Raw genomic sequence first — 24,679 nt, 5'->3', positions numbered from 1 at the left:
ACCAAATGGCAGCCCCAGGAGCCACCAGCCACAGCCCTTCCAGGTCCCTTTCCTGAAGCAGCGCCCAGTCTGGTTCCTCGACATTCGAGCGCCGAGCACAGGGCCTGGCGCAGAGCAGCTGCTTGGCAAACGCTATAAGGGCTGGAAATCTGACAGCAACCACACTGGGTTCAGAGTCTTTAACAGCACTGGCCCAGCCTGCTCGCGCCCTGCCCGGAGCTTTGCAGAAATACGGATTCCCAGGTCCCACCCAAGACACTCTAACTCCGGGAGAAGAGGAGGGGAGGGAGAGAGCAGTGCGTGTAGAAAGCACCCTGGGTCCTCTCCTACAGAGCCACATCTGGACTTGGACTACTGGTCAAGTGATGCCCTTTCAGCTTTCCTGGTCTTACCAGGCCCACTAGTCTAGACTCCTTCATTCCCAAGGGCCCGATAACAGATACTATGCTGTTTTGTAAGAACCTTCCATCCTCCCTGCTGCTGTTGGCTTCTGACAGCTGTGTGTCTCTCTCAGGGATTTGTCCTTGGATAAAAGGGGCGGCCTTGTCCAAGTCCACACCCCTCCCCAGGGCAGCCCACACCAGTGACTGGCCCAGGCTTCGTGCCTGATTTGGGACATCCCTGAAGGGCCATCTTAGCTCCAGAGCTCCCCCTGGGCTCTGCCAAGGCCTCTCACAAGGGCGTTTTGTGTCAGCAGCTCTCCCTGCCGGTCTCCGTCTCGAGTCCCTTTCCTGGGGAACCTGACCCAGGTGAGGCTCGCCCACGTGTGTGCTGACTCAGCCCAGACCAGCACTAGGTCCCCACAACTTAGGTGACCGGCCTCCAGTGCTGAGAGCTCACAGCTGCTAGAGAAACGCAGTTGCCTGCTTTGGGGTTCTTCGGTGGTAACATCCTCGTGCTGGCTCAGACCACTGAGGTCCTTCCCACTCAAACACGTTAAACTTCACAAAGTGATTTCTAAACTTCACCTCAACTCTGAGAAAAGGACAGTGAGCTACAACTACCCATATTCCCAACACTTGAACCCAACTAGTACAATTTCTCGTGTTGGTCACCCTCCTGCACACTGGCAAGCCTGTCTCCGCTATTCTGTTTCTGGAATGTGACTTCTGCAGACTCAGACTCTCATCTCTCGAGCTCCCTTGTCTTCAGACATCCAGGTGGCCAAGAAGAGGCCTCAGCAGTAGTCAGGGGTGGGGAAGAGATAACACCAGCCTTGGGCAAGTGGCCCCGCTTCTTGCCACCAGTGACCACGCCCTCCCCTTCTCCCCCAGGGCACATGGGGAGTCTTTGCATTAGCCCTAATTAGTTCCTCCGGTCTTGCCCAAAGCACTTCCTCTAAAGTAAACTTTCCTCACCTCAGTCCTCTGAATACGCCCTCTGTTTCTCTCTATTTCCCCCTCTGTTTCCTGTACCTTAACTGGTACAATTGATCTTTTTGGTAGAAGTCATCAGAGCGTCAACAATTTTATATCCTCATTTTTTTCACCTCACATTTTATCCTATACCTTTATAATTCATTTTTACCCGCAAGCACATACACTAGTCACTTTAAGTTCCTGACCTCTGCTCTCCTCTGTCAAAGTCCTGCTGGCTGCTTTAAAGCCCCACTGCAAACGGCCCTTCCTCCATGAAGTCCTTCTGGATTTTCCGATGAGCTGCCCCTGAATGCTCTTCGCTCTCTGGTCTGTGTTTTCTTGGCCCTGTTGTGGTCAAGAAACTGGGAAGTTTTTCTGGATCAATACCCCCAAAACAGCACACAGCAGGAGGGCTCCTTTGACCACGTACCCGTGGCTAGGGGAGAATGTCAGCCTCACGGAGCGATGGAAAGGCGCTAAGATCAACATCTCCTCTAGGGTCAGGAAGGACAGTTTACCCTGCCCTGGCCCAGAGCCGGTAGAGCCAGCGCCAGCCTGGAGAGGTGCTGAGTGTGTGTCCTGGGAGGGAGCTGGGGGTGAGGTGAGCCACCACGTCCTGGGGTGGACACTGCATCAAAGTGCTGAGCAGGCCAACAGCCCGGGAGTGGGAGCTTGAACTTGACGCTGTGCGAAGCTAAGCAGTTTTTACAATGTGTCTTCCTAAGATCTATCCAGTGGCTCTGGGGAAGAGGAATTCACTGTGCCCCGTGCAAGGGGAATTTTCCAAAGGGGACCAGAATCTGGAGGCACGGGGACTGTGATTATCGTCATGGCTTACTAACCTGTCCATCTGCCCCTGGGCTGAGAGCTCTGGGAGAGGCCCTGTCTGAGCGCCTGTCAGGCTCCAGGATGGTGGCCTGGCTCAGTCAACACTGGCTGAATGAATGAACGAGACCAAGAGTGCCCTGTCCCCGTTCATTGGCTGGAGATCAGTGTCACCAACCACCAGCTGCCCAGCGTTCTGTGGAAGCTTGAGAAGCCTTCTGTGTTTCATCTGTATCACAGGGTATCCGAAAAGGTGAAGGGTTCTTAGACAAAAATGCCAGAATGTTCCAGAAAGGAAGCCACAGAGCAAAGGTGGAGACTGTTGTACTTCTGGAATTGCAAGAGAGGTAACAATGACAGCTCCCAGCTCCTGAGCATCCCTCCTAAGCAGAGCCCACAACACGTGTCATCCCACTCCTCCTGACTCTTGGTATAAAAGGTTTAATTTAGACCAGTTAATGGGTAACCGAAATGAGATTCAGAGATGTTGAGTCACTTGCCTGGGGTCACACAGCTAAGAAGTAGAGAACTAGAGATTTAACTGTAGGTCTCTTTCCACAGCCTGGACCATAAGCCGAGGTCAGCAAACTTTGTCTATAAAGGGCCAGACAATAAATATTTTAGGTTCTAGCAGGCCAAACAGTCTCTGTCACAACTATTCAAGTCTGTCTTTACATCACAGAAGCAACCCCAAACAGTGTGCAAAGGAATGGCTATGGCTGTGTTCCAATAAAACTTTAATAAACAGAGAGGGGTGCCTGGGGGGCTCAGATGGTTAGGTATCTGCCTTCGCCTCAGGTCATGATCTCAGGGTCCTGGGATCAAGCCTCACATCGGATTTCCTGCTCAGCAGGGAGCCTGCTTCTCCCTCTCCCACTCCCCCTGCTTGTATTCCCTCTCTCGCTGTTTCTCTCTCTGTCAGATAAATAAAATCTTAAAAAACAAACAAACATAAACAAAAACCCAGAGAGCTGGATTTGGCCCATGGGCCCACTGTGGCAGGTGCCTGCTCTAAGCCTACAAGAAGGAGCCCATGGTTCTCTTTTCCCCCATAGGAAGGCAGTGGGAGAGGGCAGGAGCCCACCCCGGAGTCAGGAGGCTCCAGACGAGAACACTGGCTCTGCCCGCACTGGCTGGGCCACCTGTAGGGAGCAAGGAAACTCTGAAAGCTTCTTCTTTCTGTAAAAGGGGCGTAACCACTGCTGCTTCTCTTAACACCCCGAGGCAGGTTAAAAGAAGTGAATGCGTGCTACAGGCCCAGCACTGCGGAGGTTCTGGGAATGGGTTGTCCTTATTACCAGTCTGGAGAGGGAGGTGGCGGAAATGTGACGCAAAGCTAACCTCCAGGGGTGTGTACCCTCCCGAAGGCTCGTTCAGGGATTTCTGCAGGAGAAGGTTCTTCCGTGTCCCATGAAACCCCAAAGGGAATTCACAGGCATCGCGAGGGGAGGAATCTTCTCACCAGCCCCGGAAGGAGCAGATGTGGGGTGCTTGGTGACTCTCCATGAAGGATAGGGAGGCAGCTGTTCACAGACTTGATATGGCAAATTGTGTGATGTGCTGTCTTCCTGGGGCGGGCAGCCAAGCAGTGATGGGGCGGGGGGGCTCTGCAACCCCGTCCCCCCGCCGCCGGCTGCCCACGTCTGCTGATTCACGCGGGAGGTCCTGAATGTGCCAGAAGGAATCTGAAATAGGCTCTCTAGTGAAATGCAAGGCTTCGGAAGAAGACTGTAGACTTGGGGCCAGAGGGACGGTTTCTTCTGTTTCCACTTGAAGGTCATCACTTTGGCAGAGAAAGGAGGATGCGGGGAAATTCCATCAATATTGCTAAAAGCTAGGATGTGGCTTACGATGCCAGATGCTGAGCCCCTGGCAAGGAGCAGCGCTCACTGCCCCAAGTCTGGCAATACGACGTCTGACAGAATTCCTCGTCTGATTGAGAGGATGCTACCGACATTTGAGAGGGAGAGGAAAAGTGCCCGGGAGAAACTACGGTGATGAGGGCCGGGATACAGGAGGAATTCAAAAGGGGGCCAGAGAAAAGGAGAGGTTCAGGAACTGTCGTGTATCTGTATGCCAAAGTACAAAGTACGGGGAATGATGTTAACTATGAAACTTTTGGGAAGGATGTAAGGCTGAGCACAGATGTCCAACTCCCACCTAAGCTACCTCCTTCTGAAAGTGACAGAAAGGACCAAGGGAGTATAAAAATAGGGGGGAATCTGCTTTAGCATTGGAGAACAGGAATGAGTGCCATCAATATGCCACCAACTTTGAGGAATTTCTGCTAGGCACAGTGCCAGTGGAACCAGATTGAAGTTTGACTCATAGCTTTCCTTCCTGAGAGAGCAGTGTGGTGTTGGAGGGAGGGCGGCAGTGCTCACAGGACTGACCTCCCAGCCTCTGAGGGCGAGTGAGTGCTGGTGGAGAGTCTGGGTCACAGGAGGGGTGCGGAGCCTGTCCCGGGGAGCCCATCTCTCACGCACAGCCCAAGGGCCTTCTGGAGTAGCCGAGCCCTTCAGTCCAAGAACAAGCAAAGCCAATTCAAGCCTGCTTTCCCCATGACAGGTCTGAGCTTCTCCCAGATGAAGCAGGCAGGAGAAAAGGGGAGAAGCCAGGAGGATCTCCACACATCTGGTGCACTGTGCCAACAAACTAGAGAAGGAACACGCACAGCACAGAATGCCCTCCTCCGGCCCCCACCCCCGACTGCTAGTCTCTGGCTGGTGCCATGAAATTTCGCCATCTAGTCTTCCAGATTCGTATCTGAGGTGAAGAATCTAATAGCATCTAAGTCACATGATAAAGGGGTCCAGCTATAAGCAAATACCGGGTCCAGGGAAGACCTAAAATGTACATGGAACCCATGGACCCTTCCCGAAACAGAAAGGAAACAATGCACGCACAAGAAGAACATCGCCTCTAGAAAGATTTGCTCCAGGAGCCAGAAGTAAATTGTAGCGTTGGTCTTTTACTTCAAGGAGACTATTAAAACCTGGGTTCTAAGATATAAGAAGTGGGATAAAAGAGAGATAAAAACCAAAACAAGGCTGGCAGAGTTAAGAACTGATGGGGGATGAATCAGGTTAGGAGAATTTTAAGAAGCATCTGAAGCAGGAAAGAGCAGAACCCCACTGGAGAACACGGATGGTGCTGTAGAGGGCAGCAAGTATGAGATGCCATCTCAGAATGGAGACAGCAAGGACTCAGGTAAAAATGACCAGCAAGAACATAATAATGGAAAATAAATGACAGAGACTCACATGTGAATTACTGGTTTCTGTAAAAAGACACCAGAACCCAAGAGCAATAATTAAAGATATAACAGAAGAAAACTTCTGCAACCTACGTACTCAATTCTTCAGATAAAAATAGTAATCATATGTTAGATAAAATAGGCCAACATTCGACATGTGTTTTGTTTTTTTTTTTAATTCCAGGGATTGGGAAAGAATCCTACAAGCATCCAGGATAGAGCGAAGAAAAAAAAAAAAGACTTATCTACAAAAGAATCAAACCAGATTGCCTCAGACGTCATCACAACACTGATGTAATGTCTAGAGAGGTTTGAGGAAGACGATTATGATCATAAAAAAAATGTGTATTTCCTAGCAGAAGCACCAGGGAGAAACTGAGATCCACAGAATAATGTAGAAGGTATAAAGCCCATATCACCTTCCTGACAAAGAAGACTTAAAGTTGTACTCATGCTGTGGAGACACAAATCGAAACACACAACTTGTGAAAGATCTGTCGATAGAGACTAGAGCCATATAAACATAAACATGGATCTGAATCTTAAAATCATAGTTATTATAACACAGTTTTAAAATAAAATCAATAGCTCAAATAACCACTGAAAAAGAATACCCACAATGTAAAGAATAAAGTCAAATAAAAACTCAACTTATAACAACACAAAATTAGTAATGAGGCAGTAAATGAAAGTAATAATTTCTGTAGCTAACAATATATATTGCATCATTATGTTTCATCTTGCATTTTATGTACTTACAGAAGTAAAACCCTAATATTTTATTTTATTTTATTTTTTTAAAGATTTTATTTATTTATTAGACAGAGGGAGAAATCACAAGTTGGCAGAGAGGAGGCAGGCAGAGAGGAGGCAGGCAGAGAGAGGGGAGGAAGCAGGCTCCCTGCCGATCAGTGAGCCTGATGTCGATTCCAGGACCCTGAGATCATGACCAGAGCCGAAGGCAGAGGCTCAACCCACTGAGCCACCCAGGTGCCCCGAAACCTAATATTTTAAACTGAAAATACAATTATAGACAGTCTCGTTATAATGAAGATGGCATACCGTTTAGCTAAATATATAGGATTTGGCCAAAGCTGTAATCAAAGACCAATTTATTGGCTTAAAAAGGGTAAAAAATAAGTGTGCGAATCAAGAAGCTAAAAAGGATGGCAAAACAAGCAAACATAAAGTAGAAAGGTATTCATAAGGATAAAAGCAGGAACAAATAAATTAGAGAGCAGGTAAATAGAAGCAAGCCAATAAAAAATCCAGATTATGGTTCCTTGGGTTAAAAAAAAAACAAAAACAAGGTAACAGGATCTTTTCACTGAAGATTTAAATTGTGTTTTGCGCTAGTTTCTTTAGTGAGAGAGAGATCCGGAACACTTGCTTATGTCTGGTAGGAGGAATACTCTTTAAAGGGGAGGTGAATGGATCCCCCAGAATTAACCAAGGCGTCTTCTCCAAGGAGGACGGCCTCTACTCTACTGCAAAAGACAAGAGGATCATTTAGGGGCAGGTTTCTAAAAGAGATGCCCTTGGACTCTTGGGGAAGCTGCTATCGGAGAAGAAAAAGCCAACAGAGGTTCTGGATCCACGCGAGCAAAATGAGCAGATCACTCCTGACAAAGTGTTCCCATATCTGGGAGGGGGTCCAAACGGTAGTGAAAAGCAGTGGGTGGAAAGTTGCAGGCTGGGAACCCAGCAAGGAGCTTGAGGATGCCCAGAAGTTTGTCCAGGGACCCAGATCCGTGGCAGTCACTGGTTGGACCAGTGTTAACTGCAAGTGGTGGGAGGCAGCCAGGGCGTCAGGACGCGGGCTCGCCCAGCTTGGTGACGGGAAAGACCACCAGTGCTACCAGCCGTGTTGGAGGAGGGAGACGCTGTAAGAGACGAGACGCTGACCCTGGTGAATCTGGTGGCAGATGGCATACGTGATTCAGGTTTAATTTAATTTGGAAAAATAAGAAATGGGACCGTTTTTTGCATGCTGAATTGAAGATGGCAATATCAGTTAAATCAATAAAAAAAGGCAACGAGCCAGTTTAATCAAGGGGAAAAGTGGGGAAACATTTCTGTAATGAGAGAGAACATACGACAAAAGACACAGAAATGAAAAATAATGCTACTCAAATATATGCTAATCGATTTGGACATCTCAAGGAAATGGACTCTTTTCTGGAAAATATAAGTTACTAAAATCCACACAAGAAGTGTAAAATTGATCAAGAAGCTCGGCAGAAGCCAGAGAGACGACTTGTGAAAGGGGTAAGGTGGGGGTTGGAGAATCCTGGATGGTTTCGCAGATTCATCTTTCGATTTTCAAGGAGCAGCTGATTTGTAGATTCTATGAACTATTCCAGGGCTTCTAAAGAGATGGGAAGCTTTCTAATTCACACTATGAAACCAGAATAACTCCATCAACTACACTGATCAGAGGTGGCAAGATCAGAGTAAAATATAAACTATTATCACATGCACTTATAGAAAAACGCTGAAATAATTAAATTGTTTAAAAGAACAATGCGGCACAACAAAGACAGGTTTATTTCAGGAATACTAACATGGTTTAATGTAACTGTGAATTCCACATCCATTTATCCAACTACCTAGTCGATTTCTCCATCAGGAGACCCAGTAGGCATATCTAAACTAAGTGTTGAGTTCCCTCCCTAAAACTTGCTCTTCTACATTCTTTCCCAGGTTCCTAAGTAGTAATTCAACCCTTCTAGTTGCTCATATCGAAAATGTGGCACCGCTCTCCGTGCCTCACTTTTTTCACATCACACATACGTTCCATCAAGAAACCTACTTTGTCAGTTCTACAGTCAAAAATGACTCAGAATCCGATTGGTGTTTATTATCTTGTCTAAGTCACCACCTTCCACTCAGCAGCTAGGGTGATTGTCTTAAAATATAAGAGTTCAAATCTTTCTTTTTAAAAACTCTCCAGTAGGGGCACCTGGTGGCTCAGTGGGTTAAGGGTCTGCCTCTGGCTCAGGTCATGATCCCAGGATCCTGGGATCGAGCCCCACATCGGGCTCCCTGCTCGGGGGGAGGCCTGTTTCTCCCTCTCCCATTCCCCCAGCCTGGGTTCTGTCTCTCACTGTGTCTCTCTGTCAAATAAATAAATAAAATCTTTAAAAAAAATAAATAAAAACTCTCCAGTAGTCCACAGATAAATCCATACTACTATGACCAACTGATTACCAGTAAGGAGGCCAAGCCCACTGAATGGAGAAGTAATAGTCTCTTCAACAAACAGTGCCACAATAACTGGATAGCTTCATACAAAACAATGCAGGTGGACCCTTACCTCACACCATATACAAAAATTAACTCAAAATGGACCAAAGACCTAAATGTAAGAGCTTAAACTATTAACACTCTTAGAAGAAAAGATAGCTTTAAGTCTTCATGACCTTGGATCAGACAATGGTTTCTTAAATAGGACACCAAAGCACAAGAAACAAAAGGATAAAAACCGATAAATGGGTGCAAACAACCCAGTAAGAAAGTGCAAAGTGCATCCCATAGGATGGGAGAAACTATCTGCAAATCATATCTGATGGGTTTAGTATCCAGAATATATAAAGAACCCTTACAACTTAATAGCAAAAGAACAAATAATGCAGTTGAAAATGGGACAAAAGATTTAACAGGCATTCCTCCTAACTTATTTGAACATATACAAATAAGTTAGACACAAAATGCCAAATATTTTATGATTCTTTTTTTTAGTCTTATTGAGATACAACAGACTTATTGACTTATACACCTGACATTGTATAAGTTTAACATATACAACAGGATGACTTGATATACGTATACTTTGCAAAATGATCACCACTGCAAGTTCGTCTCACATAGTTATAATTTTTTGCCTTGTGATGAGAATTTCAAAGACCTACTCTCTTTAGCAACTTTCAAACATACAATACGGTATTGTTAACTATAGTCACCAGGCTGTACATTATATCTCCAGAATTTATTTATAACTGGAAGTTTGTGTCTTTTTATCATTTTCACCCATTTCCTCTACCTCCCACCCCCCAGGATCCCATTTCTATGCAATGTCTCTTATAGGCCAATCCTAGATCTAAAAAGCAGATATGCGGCTGTTGGGCTGGGACAAAGGGGAAACAAATGTTAATGGATATGGGATTTCATTTGGGGATGATAAAAATGCTCTGGAATTAGACAGGAGTTATAGTTCATGTCATTGTGTACATACCAAAAACCATTTAATTTTACATTTTAAAATGGTTAAAATGGTGGATTTCATGTTATGTGAAAATTTCCCCAATAAGTGCAAAACAAAACAAAATACCCAGTAGATTCTCAACTGACTCAAAGTATAAGCCAAAGTCCTCACAAATGTCTGGTATGGGCTGGCAATTGGCTTCCTCTTCCTGCAAAACCCAGCTCAGTACCCTTTCACCCAATTTGTCCCAGCCATAATGGTTTCTGTGATGTGGCCCCAGCACCACTAGCAACAGGACCTTTGCATATGCTGTTCTTTCTGTCTGGAATGCTCGTCTCACAGGTATCCTGTGACTTGTGGCTCACGGACTTCAGGGGTTTGCTCTAATGTCATCTTAACTTTGAGACTCCCCTTGGCCTCACCCCACCTCACCTAGTATATCCTAGTATATCCTACCCCCTTTACCCTCCATTTTTCTCCCTAGCACTTATAATTACCTAACATATTATGGATTTATTTGCTTATTGTTTCTATCATCTGTCTCCCCACACTAGAATACAAGCTCCTTGAGGGCAAGGATTTTGTTTCATTTGCCAATGTTTTACAGTGGCTGGAACAGTACCCAGCACATGGCAGGCACTCCATAAATGTATGTCACATGAATGAATGCATTACAGAATGAACACAAGGAAACTGGGGACTCTACACTTGTCACACTAATAGAGAAAAGAAAAAAAAATGCATAGCTATTGATAGAGATTCTAAAAAGATATCTGATTTCTTCAGCATGTACATCTGGCCAAACACTGAAGAAATAGAACTAAAAAATCCTTTAACGTGATGAGAGATGTCTGTTCTCCTAACAGACGTCATCCTTTAAGAACAACATTCTCGGGCACCTGGGTGGCTCAGTGAGTTAAGCCTCTGCCTTCGGCTTAGGTCATGATCCCAGGGTTCTGGGATCGAGCCCCACATTGGGCTCTCTGTTCAGTGGGGATCCTGCTTCCCCTTTTCTCTCTGCCTGCCTCTCTGCCTACTTGTGATCTCTGTCAAATAAATAAATAAAATCTTAAAAAAAAAAAAAAAGAAAAGAACAACATTCTCATTAAAGTCAAGAACAAGGGGCGCCTGGGTGGCTCAGTGGTTTAAGCCTCTGCCTTCGGCTCAGGTCATGATCTCAGGGTCCTGGGATCGAGCCCCGCATCCGGCTCTCTGCTCAGTGGGGAGCCTGTTTCTCCCTCTCTCTCTGCCTGCCTCTCTGCCTACTTGTGACCTCTCTCTCTGTCAAATAAATAAATAAAATATTTTAAAAAAATTTTAAAAAAAGTCAAGAACAAGACAAGAATATCCACTATCATCACTGTTTTTAAATATAATTCTAAGATGCTTAGTGAATAAGGCAATAATAATAACAATACTAATAGCTAATATATATTGGGTGCTTTTTCGGTCACTGCTCCAAGTCCTAAGCACCTTATATGTATTAATTACTTTACTACAACAGCCGAGGTCATATGAGTATGGCACCATTATGAGGCACAAGGAAAAGTTACATGTTCTGCCCAAGGTCACACAGTTGGAAAGGAGCCCAGCTAGAATCAGAGATTCCTGATTCTGGCAGTCATTCTGTTCTAATCACTCTGTGGTACCACATCAATGAAAAATCATGAAGATACAGATGCTGTAACACTGGGAAACAGAAAGCAACTTTATTCTCATTCCAGATGGTATTGTTGTCTACCTAGGAAACCCAACGGAATTAAGTGAAGAAACACTACCAGAAGTGATAAGAATTCAATACGGCCAGTCAAAATATGTATATACACTGATTGACAGTTTTCCTCTATTCCAGCAGTTAACAACTTAATATTAAGGAAAATAGATCCCATTTCCCTAAAGCAGTAATAAATGTGGAATACTTGAAAATAAGCCTGACATGAAATGGAAAGGATCTGTGTTAAGAAAAAAAACAAAAAAAGTACAAAAGTTCACTGAGGACCTAATTAAAAATGTTAAATGGAGAGAAGCTCTTTGTTCATGAATGGAGTGACTCAGTATTATAAAGATGTCAAATGTCCCCCAAATTAATTCTGGAGTCACTAAAATTCAAATAAAAACACCTATTGCATTTTGGGAAACATCTAAAAATTAAATTGGTGAATATAAAGGCGTCGTGACAAAAGAAGGAAGGGTCACATATGAAATTGCATTCCACATGAATAATATTTCAAACATGGGGATGCCAATTCCAGAGCAAAGAGATCAATGGGACAAAATGAAATGAGAACTTAAGAACGGTCCTACGCTGCACCATCCAATATGGTGGCCACTCGCCATCTTGGTTCCCGAGAACCTGACACGGCTAGTGTCACAGGTTGAAATGATAATATTTTGGATATACTGCCTTCAATAAAATATATTACGAAAATAAACTTTACCTGTATCTTTTTTTACTTTTTAAAATATGGCTACTGGAAAATTTAAAATCACGGTGGTGGTTTGTATTACATTTCTATCATACAGAACTGGTCTCAAATATAAAAAAAAGTGGTGTATTATTGTCTAAAGATAAAAGTTAGCATAGGCAATTTACTTCACTTTTTATTTTTTCAAGTTTTTATTTGAAATCCAATTAGTTAATATACAGTGTAATATTAGTTTCAGGAGTGGAATTTAGTGATTCTTCACTTACAACACAGTAAGTGCCCTCCTTAATACCTATCTCCCTTTAACCCAACCCTCTGCCCAACACAGGCATTTTCAAAAATATTTTCCTAATTTATTTGAGAGAGAGAGAGTGGGAGAGCACAAGCAGGGGGAGTGGCAGAGGGAGAGAGAGAAACAGGCTCCCCAAAGAGCAGGGAGCTCAACATGGGGCTCCATCCCAGGACCCCGGGATCATGACCTGATCCGAAGGCAGACATTTAACCTACTGAGCCACCCAGGCACCCCCCCAGCATAGGCATAAGTGAGTGAGGAGAAGATACATTAATGAAATGCTGGAAGAATTACGGAGTGACTATGGGGGCAGGAGAAATAGTTTTGATATGTTAGGCTGTATGCTGAAATTCCAGATAAACTGAAAACTGAAAAGTGAATATTTACAAAAACTGGAGGGACGAGAACAGCATGCCAAGCCCAAAATGAAAAATGGGGGGGGGGGAAGGTCTTGATGAATTTGCCTATATAAAATACCACAGTTTTCAATATTGTCAAGTAACATAAAAAATACAATTGAATGTCACATGAAACATGAGAAGATATCTGCAACCAATGCGACAAATCCTTACCTTATAAAGAGCTCTTATAAATCAGTAAGAAAAAGAACACTCCAATAAGAACATGTGCCAATTACGCAAACAGCCAATTTACAAAAGGAGAAACAGAAATGAGAAAGATTCCTCATAAAAAAAGAAATTCCATCTTAGTAGTAATCAAAGAAATGCAAATTAAAATAGCGATTGCCGAGGATCAAAAAAGCATAATATATAATGTTGGCAATGAGTGCTGTCATACCCTATGCAACTCCAAACTGGTATGATCTTTCTGGAGGCCAATTTGGCAATGCATACAAAAGGTTCCAAAATGTGCTCACGCTATTTCTAGGAATTGATCGTCAGAAACTAATCAGAGATGTTCACCCAAAAATACAAGTATGAGTTTCCTGCATTGTTGTTTGTAATCAGGAGAGACTGGCAACCATCTCCGTGCTCCATAGCACAAGCCTCCTTGAGTACGTCCAGCACTGCCATAGGGTAGAATTTTTTCAACAGTTATTGGAAGGAACTTTGACAGAGAATATACCTCTACCTCCTGTCCTATACCAAATTCCTCCAAACGGCAAAGATTCCTTTTTTTTTTTTTTTAAGATTTATTTATTTATTTGACAGAGACACAGGGAGAGAGGGAACACAAGCTGGGGGAGTGAGAGAGGAGGAAACAGGCTCCCCGCTAAACGGGGAGCCCGATGTGGGGCTCGATCCCAGGACCCTAAGACCAGGACCTGAGCTAAAGGCAGACGTCTAATGACTGAGCCACCTAAGGGCCCCACGGCAAAGATTTCTTAAGACAAATATCTGAAAGAGCTCTGGAAAGCAACGAAGAAGACTGTCAGTGGGTAGAACATTTGCAGAACTCTGGGAAGATAGGAAGGAAGGGAACAGACTGTAGGATGGAAAGGACTGGGGGGAACTCGTCCCAAACACACAAGACTGTGGCAAAGGCGGGGTAGCTCGTGTGGTCACCAGACCCAGGGGACAGTCTGTTGTGAGTCACAGTGATGGAGAATTCCTGCTGGACCGGAAAAACATTGCCACTGGACCGCTAAAGTAAAGAAGCTATTCTAATAGGAAGAACATATATTTGTTGATACGTTTTCACTCATACGCAGAGAAAACTGCACAGACATAGGCTTTCAGGGGCTAGGTTATAGCTGATTGTTAACCTTCCTTTTTTGCTCTTCTGGGTTTTCCAAGTTTTCTGCGCTGAGTACATATCAATATCACAGTTAGAAAACAATAGATGAGTATTTTTAAATACAGAAGCAAAAAAATGAAAACAAAGAGAACTTGACATTTTTCTATAAGAACATAACTACAATCCTATTAGTTTTCTTTTGAGTTACTACAGTAACGTCCTGGCTGGTTTCCCAGACTCTGGTCAGCTGAAGATTGTTACCATCTCTTACTCCCTGCTTAAAAGCCTTCCATGGCTCCCTACTGCTGATGCTCCAGTCCAGAGCTAGAGGCATGTGGGGCCTTCACCATTCTTCCTTTCTCCCACTACCCACTGGCTATTTGCTACTTCCTGAAGGTTCCACACATCTTCCATCTCTAGTCCTTGGCCCCTGTTGCCCTGGCGCTATCCAACCCTGGCAGGTAGGCCTTGAGTTGGATGAGGGAGGTGGGGGGGGGCAGGGAACCACAGCCAGAAGGTACCAGAATAGCTTTGGGGACCTGCACACTCCAAGAGGCCCTGTCAGCCAAGAGGCCCAGCTGAAACAAAGCATCCTGGCATACTTCAGCCAGAGCAGGTATGGAAGGACAGGTCAGAATCTGAGAAAACAATAAAAATTTAATGTGGAATCCTATGGCAAAAATTGCAGGGAACCACAAGGAGCTCTCCTTGAGACATGACTTGGTTTGGTCTACATATCCACATCCTTGCTTCTGTGGTGAGGGTTGGGGTGGGGATTCTGGCCCTGGCTGGTGGCCTCCTCTTCATAAGGGCAGGCACAAATTTGGGTTTACTCCTCTGCCCGCCACCTCGTGGCTGTAAGCCCTTGGCAAAGTGACTTCATCCTTCCTGAGTCTACAAAATAGTGCTCGCCATGTGCAGGGTAACTGAAAGTCATCACCTGCGTGCAGACCCCCCACGACCCCCTAAATGGCAGAGATGATGTTATAATTCCATTTTCCCACCCCAAAGGTTCTGCTTCAGGGGGCTAGAGTCGTGCTTTGGGAACCAAGCCCAGGGGCTATGTAGGCAGCTGTAGGGAGTGTCCCCGGTGAGCGCTCAGAGGTCGCTGTGGATCGCAGGACCCACCACCCTGAGACCCTTAGGATCTCCTTCTGGGCCCTCACTCACCCCTGTGCTCCAAGGATCCCCGTGGCTGGGAGGGGGGTGTGTTTATCTGCTCTCAGAGCACAGGTGAGCTGAAAGACTGGCCTTCTCCCCAGCCCGGGATGAACTCTGTTTCCACAGCCAAGCCTCCTGTCCTCTCAAAGCAGGGTCCAGGCAACTCCTTTCTTATAAGTGTCAGGGTCTTTGCGGTAGAAGGGTGCTCAGCTCTGGGAATCTGGTATGGAGTGTTAGGGAGGAAGCATCCTCCCTAGGGGGGATAGAACACCACCACCAGGATGGCAGGAGCCCTACAAACCACAGGTCCTGACTGGGGATGGTTCTCACGCACGTGGGGTCTCCCTGCTCCGCAGGGATGGGCAGGGCAGAACACCCACTGGTGGGCTGCACTGTCCCTGAGGACACTCGCAGGAAGGAGCAAGTGTCACTTGAACCCTAGAGTCTGTCCCATGGTGCTTCAGCCTCAGACGGTTGAAGGTCTTCAAGTTCAGTCCTTGACCTTGACCTTCTCCCATTAAATATCTGCCCTGGACCGGCCGGAGGAAAAGCCTGTGATTACCAGCAAAGCCAGTCCTACCCTCCACCCCTCACTCCCTGCTATCTGTCAAATGAACAAGCAGCTGGACGGGTTTCATCCATCCCGGTGGTCCCCAAGCTTCAGTTCCTCCTGTTCCCCCTTAGAGGTAATTTCACCACCCAGGTGCTTGTGAGATTAGTTTTTTTCCTTTGAACACCCTCACTTTTTTTTTTAATTTTTTAAAAAAATTTTTATTTATTTGACAGAGAGAGACACAGGGAGAGAGGGAACAGAAGCTGGTGGAGTGGGAGAGGGAGAAGCAGGCTCCTCACTGAGCGAAGAGCCCGATACAAGGCTTGATCTCAGGACCCTGAGATCATGACCTGAGCAGAAGGCAGATGCTTAAAGACTGAGCCACCCAGGCGCCCCAGAAAGCCTCACTTTTTAAATGAGGTTTCCATTCTCAACAATAACATCAATGAAGGGCAGTTTGGATGAGGTCGTCATCTCCTCCCCCCCCCCACCCCGGTAGATAATAACATAAACAGGCAGCTACTAAAATTGTACAAAAATCCTATTATATACACACACCCTGGGAAATAATGGACCCCCCAGATGCCGAAGAGGCTACCACCAACAGCCGTGTCAGTGTGGGCAGGAGGATTTGGAGCCGTCCCTGCTGGCTGGCCCACAGGCCAGCGCCCTCCCCGAGCTGGAGGTAAGGGCCCAGAGAAGGAGAGGACGTTTCTTGCCTAGGGGCAGACAGCCCAGTTTTCAGATAAAAGTGGGGGCACAGGATGGGGCACTAGGACCATCAGGATTAGAATCTGGTCTGTCAGGAGTTCCCCTCCTGCCTCCTAATGATGGAAGATCTGCAGCTGTGTGGGCGGCCCAGGTGACCCTGCAGCCTGGAGGGAGGCCAAGGACAGAGAGCAGAGGTGCTGCAGGCCTTCCAGCATGCCTGGCCCGTTTCTCAGATAACGCAGGCCTAGGAACACAGCGGCCTCAGCTGCAGGTGGCCCATTCCTCCAAGACAGGGGTTCGAAACTCCAGCAGCCTGGGCCCCACCCCAGAGGGTCTGATTCAGGGTGGCTGGCGGGGGGTGGGGTGTGCGCTCCAATCTGCTTTTCTAGGTGACAGTGACAGGATGCTGCTGGTGCAGGACAGTACCTTAGAGGATGCGATTACCCGACCCTGGTGAGACAGCATCTGAAGTGTCGAGCACCCCGAATGAACATCGCAGGATGACACAGCCAAGAAAAATGACCAAACTACAATGCGTGCATTCCAATGCCCAGAATCAGTGCCACCCAGAAGTGACCACGAGGCGGATCTCTGGCCGCTGCTGGTTCCAGGGGCTGGCCCCGAACGTTCCAGTGAGATCTCTGGGAGAAATCTCCACCACGGAACAATGCCACATCCAAAAAAAGACCCAGCTGAGAAACGACAGAAATGGCTTGGCTGCGTTCTGTGGGCGTGGGACTTGCTGACTATGCCAGCTCCTCCCTTCCCCAACGCCACTGTGACAAGCTAGGGGCAGGGGTCTCGCTGCATCGCTCCCATCCCATCTCACCATCCTGGGTGCAGGCAGACTGAGGGTCACAGGAAAGAAAATCAGTGCATTTGCCCCCAAGAAGCTGGCCCCTGGATTATAGAGTCGTGGACTGAAATCCCTGCTGAGCGTCTGGCCTCGTGTCAGGCAGCGTGCCGGGTGAGGGGACAGAGAGTTCGTTCGGCCTGGCTCTCATCCACAGGGGCTCTGGGGCCAGTGGTGCTGGGTGTTGGGCGAAGAAGCAGACGGTGATCGCCCCGCCCTGGGCAAGGAGCAGGTACAGAGGGCAGCCTGCGGCGGAGGGAGGTGTGGGGAGCACAGAGAGGGCACGTGTCATCCTGCCTGGGGAGGAAGGCTGGACAGGTGTGGGGGAGGATGTTCCTGCAGAGAGAAGCTAGCATGGAGGTGTGGCTGCCGCAGAGGGGGAAGGGACTGAGGGTGACAGAGGAGGAGGCCTCGGGGGACCACGGAGGGGCTCTCCAGCCAGGCCAAGGAGTTCATTCCCGCTAAGGGCAGCGGATGCCTATTAAGGCTGGTTCCTGAATTAGATGCAAGCACAAGGTTCCTGTCTTTCGCTGCAGGAGTGTCCCCCCTGCTAGTGACTGCTCCGTAAGAAAAACCACCTTTAGAGGAGGTGACCAGAGAGATCCCTTGGGTGGGGCAGTCAGGGATTTGGCAAGCCCGGAAGGCTTCCAGGGGCCCGGCGGGGCTGTGGAGGGCTGAAAGGGCTGGTGCTTTCAGCAAGAGGAGCTCTGCAGATGGTGCCCTTTCCGGGCTGGGCAGATCAAGGGCCTCGGAGGATCCCAACCCTTGGGGGAGGTCTCTGGTATGGAAAGGTCAGCCCTGGAAGGGCTGAGATCACTGAGGACCAGCAGCGGGGCACGGAGTCTCAGAGCCTGCCTGGAGGGCAAGCAGGATGGGAGCCGCACAGCCACACAGCTGGGCTCCTGAGGGGGGCGGAGGGCATCCGCAGCCTACAGAGCCACATTCGAGATGATCAGAAAAATAACAGCCACCTTTGCTTGGTGCTGCTTATGAGCCAGGCACGTCCCTCAGCACTCTGAAGTTTCTAGACACAGTTCATCCTCACCACCACCCGAAGACTTAGGTGCTATTATTAGCCCCATTTTCAAGATGAAGAAATTGAGGCACAAAGAGGCCAAGTCATTCTCGTGGCCACGCCCCTGGGAGTGGCAGGAACGGGGTCAAAGACCAGACCTCCCTAGGCTCTCACCACAAATTCTTTGAGCTCAGAGAGATCATTGAAGTCTACTGGCGCTACTCCCTTATCTCATAGACGGGGAAACGGAAGTCTGGAGAGACTAATTCGTCCACGGTGCTTAGCTGGCTAGCCGCGTCGCAGAACTGGGAAACTAAAGGATAACTTGGTGAAGACGGTTTCGTAGACCCCAGGAGCAGGAACTTGTGGGGGAGAGGCCCGATTACCCCCTGGCTGCTGTCTGCTAGTTGCCGGGGCGGCCATGCTCACTGCCTTCATCTCCACCCCAAGCCCTGCCTCCATCCTGTGCCTGCCACGCCCACGAGGATGTCCCTCAGCCTTCTGGTCTCTCACCTCCTCGTCCCCCCTTCCGGTGACCTCTACCTCCACTCCACTTCAGCGTTCCCCCAGACCCAGGGCCGGGCCCCTCAATCCCGACGTCCTTCCTCCAGTTCTGACCACGCCTCCCACCCTTCCAGCTCCCTCAAGCTTCCCAGAGACTTCCAGAGCTCCACTTCCTCCAAGCCCACGGGCCATCTGTCGGCTCATCCCTCTCCATCCGGGGCCCTGTGGAGCACCCACTCAGCAGCACCCTCCATCTTCATCACCCACCCCCACCACTGTCTTCCACCTGGCGGAGCCCCGGCACCGGGCCCAGGCCACTCTCCGCCTTCTCCACCCTGCCGCACCAGTGTCCCGGTCACAGCACCCACCAAGGTCGGTCACGTAGACTGTAGACCTAGAGCGGGGCTACGCCGACAGCCCCGGCCCCCGCCACGAGAGGGCGCCATTTCCCACCCTGAACTCCTGACCGGGCAGACTGGGAACTACATTGACATTGAGGGCTCATTGAAACCACCTGGGGAGCTCGCACAGTGTCTAATGCCTGAGGTCATCCGATGTAACGAGATTGTTCTGGAGGCTGACCCGAGTATCAGGTGATTCTAAAATGTGCCCTGTCCTCACTGGGCAACACTACTCGGTGGAATGAAAAAACAAACTACTGATACAGGTTAACGTCAAAAACATTATGGGAAATAAAAGAAGCAAGACACAGAAAAGTCCATGTTATATAATTCTATTTATATGGAATTTCCAAAACGGGCAAAGGAGGGAGCAAGCAAAGGAACCTGGGGCCGGGGGCGGGTCTAACTAGAGACCAGCACGAGGGAATTTGTGGAGGGATGGGCGGGTTCGAACCCTGGGTTGTGGTGATGGCCGCATCATTGTATCTGAAAATATGAAGTTTACTGAGAATAACTGAACTGTGGACTAACAATGGATGAACTGTATGGTGTACAAATTATATCCCAGGAAAGCTGTTCAAAGTGGGGGCAGAAGGGGAACCCGACGTATTAAAAAAAAAAAAAAAAATCCCGGTGATTCCAATGAGCAGCCAGAACCCAGGGAAGGAGTCCTGACATCCGCTGACCCCCAAGGCCACATCCACTCCTCCCTGGCCCTCCACAGCCTAGGGCCCGTGCCCACCACACACCCTGGCATAGCGCATAGGTCATATTATTATCCTTCGAGTGAAGGGATACAAATTCCTAGAGTTTGTCACAGGAATCAGTGGAGGAGAGGATGTCCACTGAATGAGCACTTACTATGCAGAGGTCTTTCATTCTCTCCTTCTAACTCTCTCATAGCCGAGTCCCTGTGAGGTCGGGATAAATATCCCCGTTTACACAAAGATCTCACTGGGATGAAGTGTACTGCTCGTGGCCACACAGCCCTCGCCTGGCAGAGCTGGGCCTAGAATTAGCCTGCTTGATACCAAATTCTTCCCTCCTTCTCAGTGCATTTAAGTCTTAGCTGCAGAGAGGGCAGGGCCGATGCAAGCTCTATCTTTTCAGCCCCCAGTGTTCACTAGGGAGCCTTGTTTGTCTCAGCAGCAGCTCTAGGTCCCACATACCCAAGTGAACAAGGTGAAGGAAACTGTCTGGGCCCACACAGCCCTTGCTTAGCAAAGTAAGATCTGGAGACGGGCCCCATCTGATCAATCCCAGGCAGCCTCTGGGTACCATACACTAGGTAGGATGCCTCTCCAGACACAGGAGCGGCCAGCCCCGAGGTGAGATGGCTCTCAGCCCTGCACCCCTTCCAGTCCCAGTGTAATAAGCTTCTGGGATTAAGCTTCTCCCCCACCCCAGCCCTCTCCAACCTCAGGACTGCCTTCATTTGATCATCTTTCCAGTGCACCAGTTCAGAACAGAAGAGCTTGACGCTGCTGATCGGCCAATTTCATAAAAGGAATGCAGTTTCCCTCACGCTCATGAAAAGCTGTTAGCCCCTGGAGAGTGTCCAGAGCCTGCCCGCCAGCGATGCAGCCCAGACATTGGGAGAGAGGTGCCAAAGCCCTTGGGCACACAGAGGAGTCAGCTGGGCTGAGAGATTTAAATCGAGAGGGGTCCTTGCCAGCAACACCACCAAGCAACATCCTGTCCTCAGAGAAGAGGTTTCCCACTGAGATGCCCTGAAACCACAGTGGACGGCCCTAACACAGCCATGCAGGGATGGAGATGTGCTCTCAGACTGTTGCCACTCGACCCCAGCGAGGACGGCTTAATGGAGGTGGCAGTGGGGGGTCGGGCAGGCAGCTGACCCTTTATCAGCATGTGTCCTGGAGGAAAAGACCCACCACCCTCTGCAGACTTCAGTTTCCTTATCTGTAAAATGGGACCATTTTACAGTAAAATGGGACCATACACCCTCCCTACCAGGCTGCTGGCTGTGAGAGCATTTAGGAATGTACAAAACATCAACCATGTTGGGATGAACAATTTAACTTCTTTGGTGTCTTTCAAACCTCCATAGTTACAAGCAGTTCCCATGTGACAAAAGGAAGTTATAAATGGACATGTTTCCCTGCAGTGGGAGTCGGGATCCCGGGATTCAGTCTGGACTTTTCTGTGAATAACCTTTCATGACTTCAGAGGGCTTTGAAACCCAGACCTTTGTCCCTTCCCCTCTCTGGACCTCGGTGTTTCACTTCTATACAATGAAAAGGTTGGAAGAAGCGTCCCTGATGGTCCCTCCCGCTGACAGCCAAAGAGTGTTGGAAACAAGAAGATCTCTCCACATTGCTGCCGGGTCCGCTGTCACTATGGGGCCACAGGACTGGGTGTCCCCACCTTCACCATCAACCTGCTTGACACTCATTTTCGAACACTGGTCACCGCTGTAAAGAAGGCATCTTCTAGCCTTCTGTGGAGTTTGGCAAGGAGTCCCTGCCACTGCAGGTCCCGTTTCCTTATGCTTGTCCCTGGGGACTGAGAAACCGAGAGGTGGGAAGACGAGGACCAGCCTTGCCTGGGAAAAGCCTGCCTTGTTTGGATAAGCACAGACCGCGGGGCCAAACACTCCTGCTTTTCAAGCGCCTCCAAAACACCCCTCCCTGTGCATGAACCTTCCGGCTTACACAGCTCTTTCAAATCCAGGACTGAGTTTGGCAGGAACTGCAGGGAAGGCATGGGAAGGGCTACTGTCCCCATTTTACAGGGCAGGAAACCACAGCTCAGAGAAGTGAGGTGACTTCTCCAAGGTCACATGGCCAACGCATGGAGCGGGCTCTGCTTCCCATGGGACTGGTGAGGCAGAGCCTCAGAGAGTAAGTGTGGAGCTGAAGTGGGGAGAGGCGTGGTGACTCCTAGCCCTGCTCGGCACCCACCCTCCTGGATACACAAACCTCCCCACCCCGCTGCTGCCACAAGGGGCAGAGTTTTCCTTGACAACACCCAACTCCCACGTTCTCCCCACACAGCTCCCAGTGTTTCCTCCGGCTGCTGAGGAGAGCAAGGAATGCCTTGCCTTGCTGGGATGCTCTGAACAGCCAGAGCACACATGGGAGAAAAAAGGAAAGCAGGAGCTCCAGGGAGAACGGAATAGAAGACAAGAGATCATTTTGCACTCATCCAACTAGGGAAAACTTTTTAAATAAACATTGCTAATATCACAGTTAGTAAAGAAGTGTGGAAATGGGGATTTTCTTTTTTTTTATATATATTTTATTTATTTGACAGAGAAATCACAACTAGGCAGAGAGGCAGGCAGAGAGGTAAGCAAAGAGGCAGGCAGAGAGGCAGGAGGAAGCAGGCTCCCCGCGGAGCAGAGAGCCCGATGTGGGGCTCGATCCCAGGACCCTGGGATCATGACCTGAGCCGAAGGCAGAGGCTTTAACCCACTGAGCCACCCAGGCGCCCCGGAAATGGGGATTTTCAAACACTGCTGGCGGGACGAGGACTCAGAACAGCCTTCCTGGAGGTCAGTTTGTTGCAGTATTTTAAAGGACCCAATAATTCTGCCTCTAGAAATCTACTGAGAAGATGCACGTCGAGACAGGAAGATACTGGCTGTGATATCAAAAAGCTGGACACATCCAATAAATTACCACTTATCTGTCTGACAGAACACCATGACCCATTAATAGGAATGTGGTCTATCAAGATCTCTATGATCTGTAGTGAAGTGAGAAAAACAACACATGTAGTATGAAGTCGTTGGGCTTAAACAAATATACAGAGAAAGTTCTGGGCCGATGACCAGTAAATGGAAATCAAGGGTTCGCTTGGGAGAGAAAGCAGGATTTAGAGGGATCGAGCAAAGCAACGTAATTATTTTTTTACTCTCCATAGCCAACTTTTTTTCTTTCTTGGCAAAAACAAAATGAACCCTGAAACACCGTGTATGATGTATGCATGTAAACCATTAAAATGAACCGCTAAAGAAAACCCCCAACAAACCCACCAGTCCACGGTGACACCAGAGCCTTCGTTCCAAGCCAGCCCCTCCCCAAACTCGCCTCACAGCAGAGACGTTCTTGGTGGCTCATCATGATTTGGAGGGGGTGGGGCGGGCATCACTGGGCGTCAGTAATGAGGACAGAAAACCTACAGGTACAGTCAGGGAATGAGCCGCACGATTTAGCCGAGAGGCATGACAGAAGGGAAGGTTTCACTCCTGAGCTACGTGGGATGGACAGGTTCACCTGCCCCGTGCCCAGATTCCTCAGCCACTAGCTCTCTTTCAGCTCTGAGCCTGCTCCTAAAAGCAGGCTTAAGGGTCCTATGACATTACCCGTCCCCGCTAAAGCCACGCTGCCCCCTGGAAGGAGACCGCAGCTGCCAGGCCGGTGTGGACACATCCTCTCGGCACACATACCTCAGAGAATCTCTGCACATCTTGGGTCAGCGTGCCCACTCGCTTCCACTGGTAATGCTTGAGCAACTTCAGGATGGCTGGGTTCACCGCGTTATCCGATGGGACAGTCCGAAAGAAGTATGGGTATTTCTTCTTATCAGCTAGGACAGGCGTGGTTGCGGCAAAGGAAAGCTGGAAAACACAAAAGAGACATCACCTTTACTGGTGCGTTTCTCGGCTAGGACCTACGCCTAGGACCTCCCCCAACGGAACAGAGACCCTGAGCCAGGTGGGGTGAGCAAACACATGGGGCAAGGCATTTTGTTAAAGCCTTTTTGTTGGGAAAGCGATATATTATACTTGAAGAGAAGGTTTTCAAAAATGCCAAATAAGGAGAAAGAAGGAAAAATGTGGACCAATAATTTACTCCTCGCCAATGAACCACCATTGATGCAGTTTATTTTCTTCTGATCCTTTTTCCGTGCACAGTGATTTTTTAAGAAAGAGATTTTTGAAATCACTCTATGTACACAATTGAACCTCTTCTGTAATATTATCCCACAAGCCTTGAAACCATCTTGTTAAAAAGAAACTCCTTGCAAACATTTTAATAGCCGTGTAATACTCCAGCATAGGAACGTACCATAATTCACTGAATCATCTCTAATTTGGGGGCATTTAGACTGTTTGCAATTTGTCATTATTGTCATGTTATTCTAAAAGCGTCTTTGAGCAAACCATCTTTTTTCTACATTTTAGGCTATTTCTGTAGGATAGAGTCTGTGATATAAAATCTCCCACATAAAGGAGATGAGGTTTTGAAGACTTAATATTTATCCCCCCTCCCCAAATTATGTCAATTTACATACCCATGAGCAGGTATAATTAGAGGGCCAATGTCACCACTGTCTTACCAACAGAGAGAAATAAAACATGTCTCTCTATAATTTTATAATGGTTTATCACTAAAAAAATGAGTCATATTGCATTCATGGGTTATGCATAATGTTGAGCTTATTTCCATGGGAT

At 48.0% G+C, this 24,679-nt stretch overlaps 1 protein-coding gene across 1 annotated transcript in view; it reads right to left on the bottom strand.

Annotated features, from left to right (window-relative positions):
• Positions 1 to 24,679, bottom strand: part of GABBR2 (gamma-aminobutyric acid type B receptor subunit 2) — a 341,177-nt gene that overhangs the window by 181,699 nt on the left and 134,799 nt on the right. The window contains exon 3 of the mRNA XM_046021722.1: positions 23,672 to 23,842. Coding sequence (XP_045877678.1) covers positions 23,672 to 23,842 — 171 coding nt within the window. The remainder of the gene's footprint in view (positions 1 to 23,671; positions 23,843 to 24,679) is intronic.

This window comes from Meles meles, chromosome 11 (assembly GCF_922984935.1).
Source record: "Meles meles chromosome 11, mMelMel3.1 paternal haplotype, whole genome shotgun sequence".
Taxonomy (NCBI): domain Eukaryota; kingdom Metazoa; phylum Chordata; class Mammalia; order Carnivora; family Mustelidae; genus Meles; species Meles meles.
The sequence above is the reverse complement of the archived record's forward strand: the minus strand, read 5'-3'. Positions and strand labels throughout refer to the sequence as shown.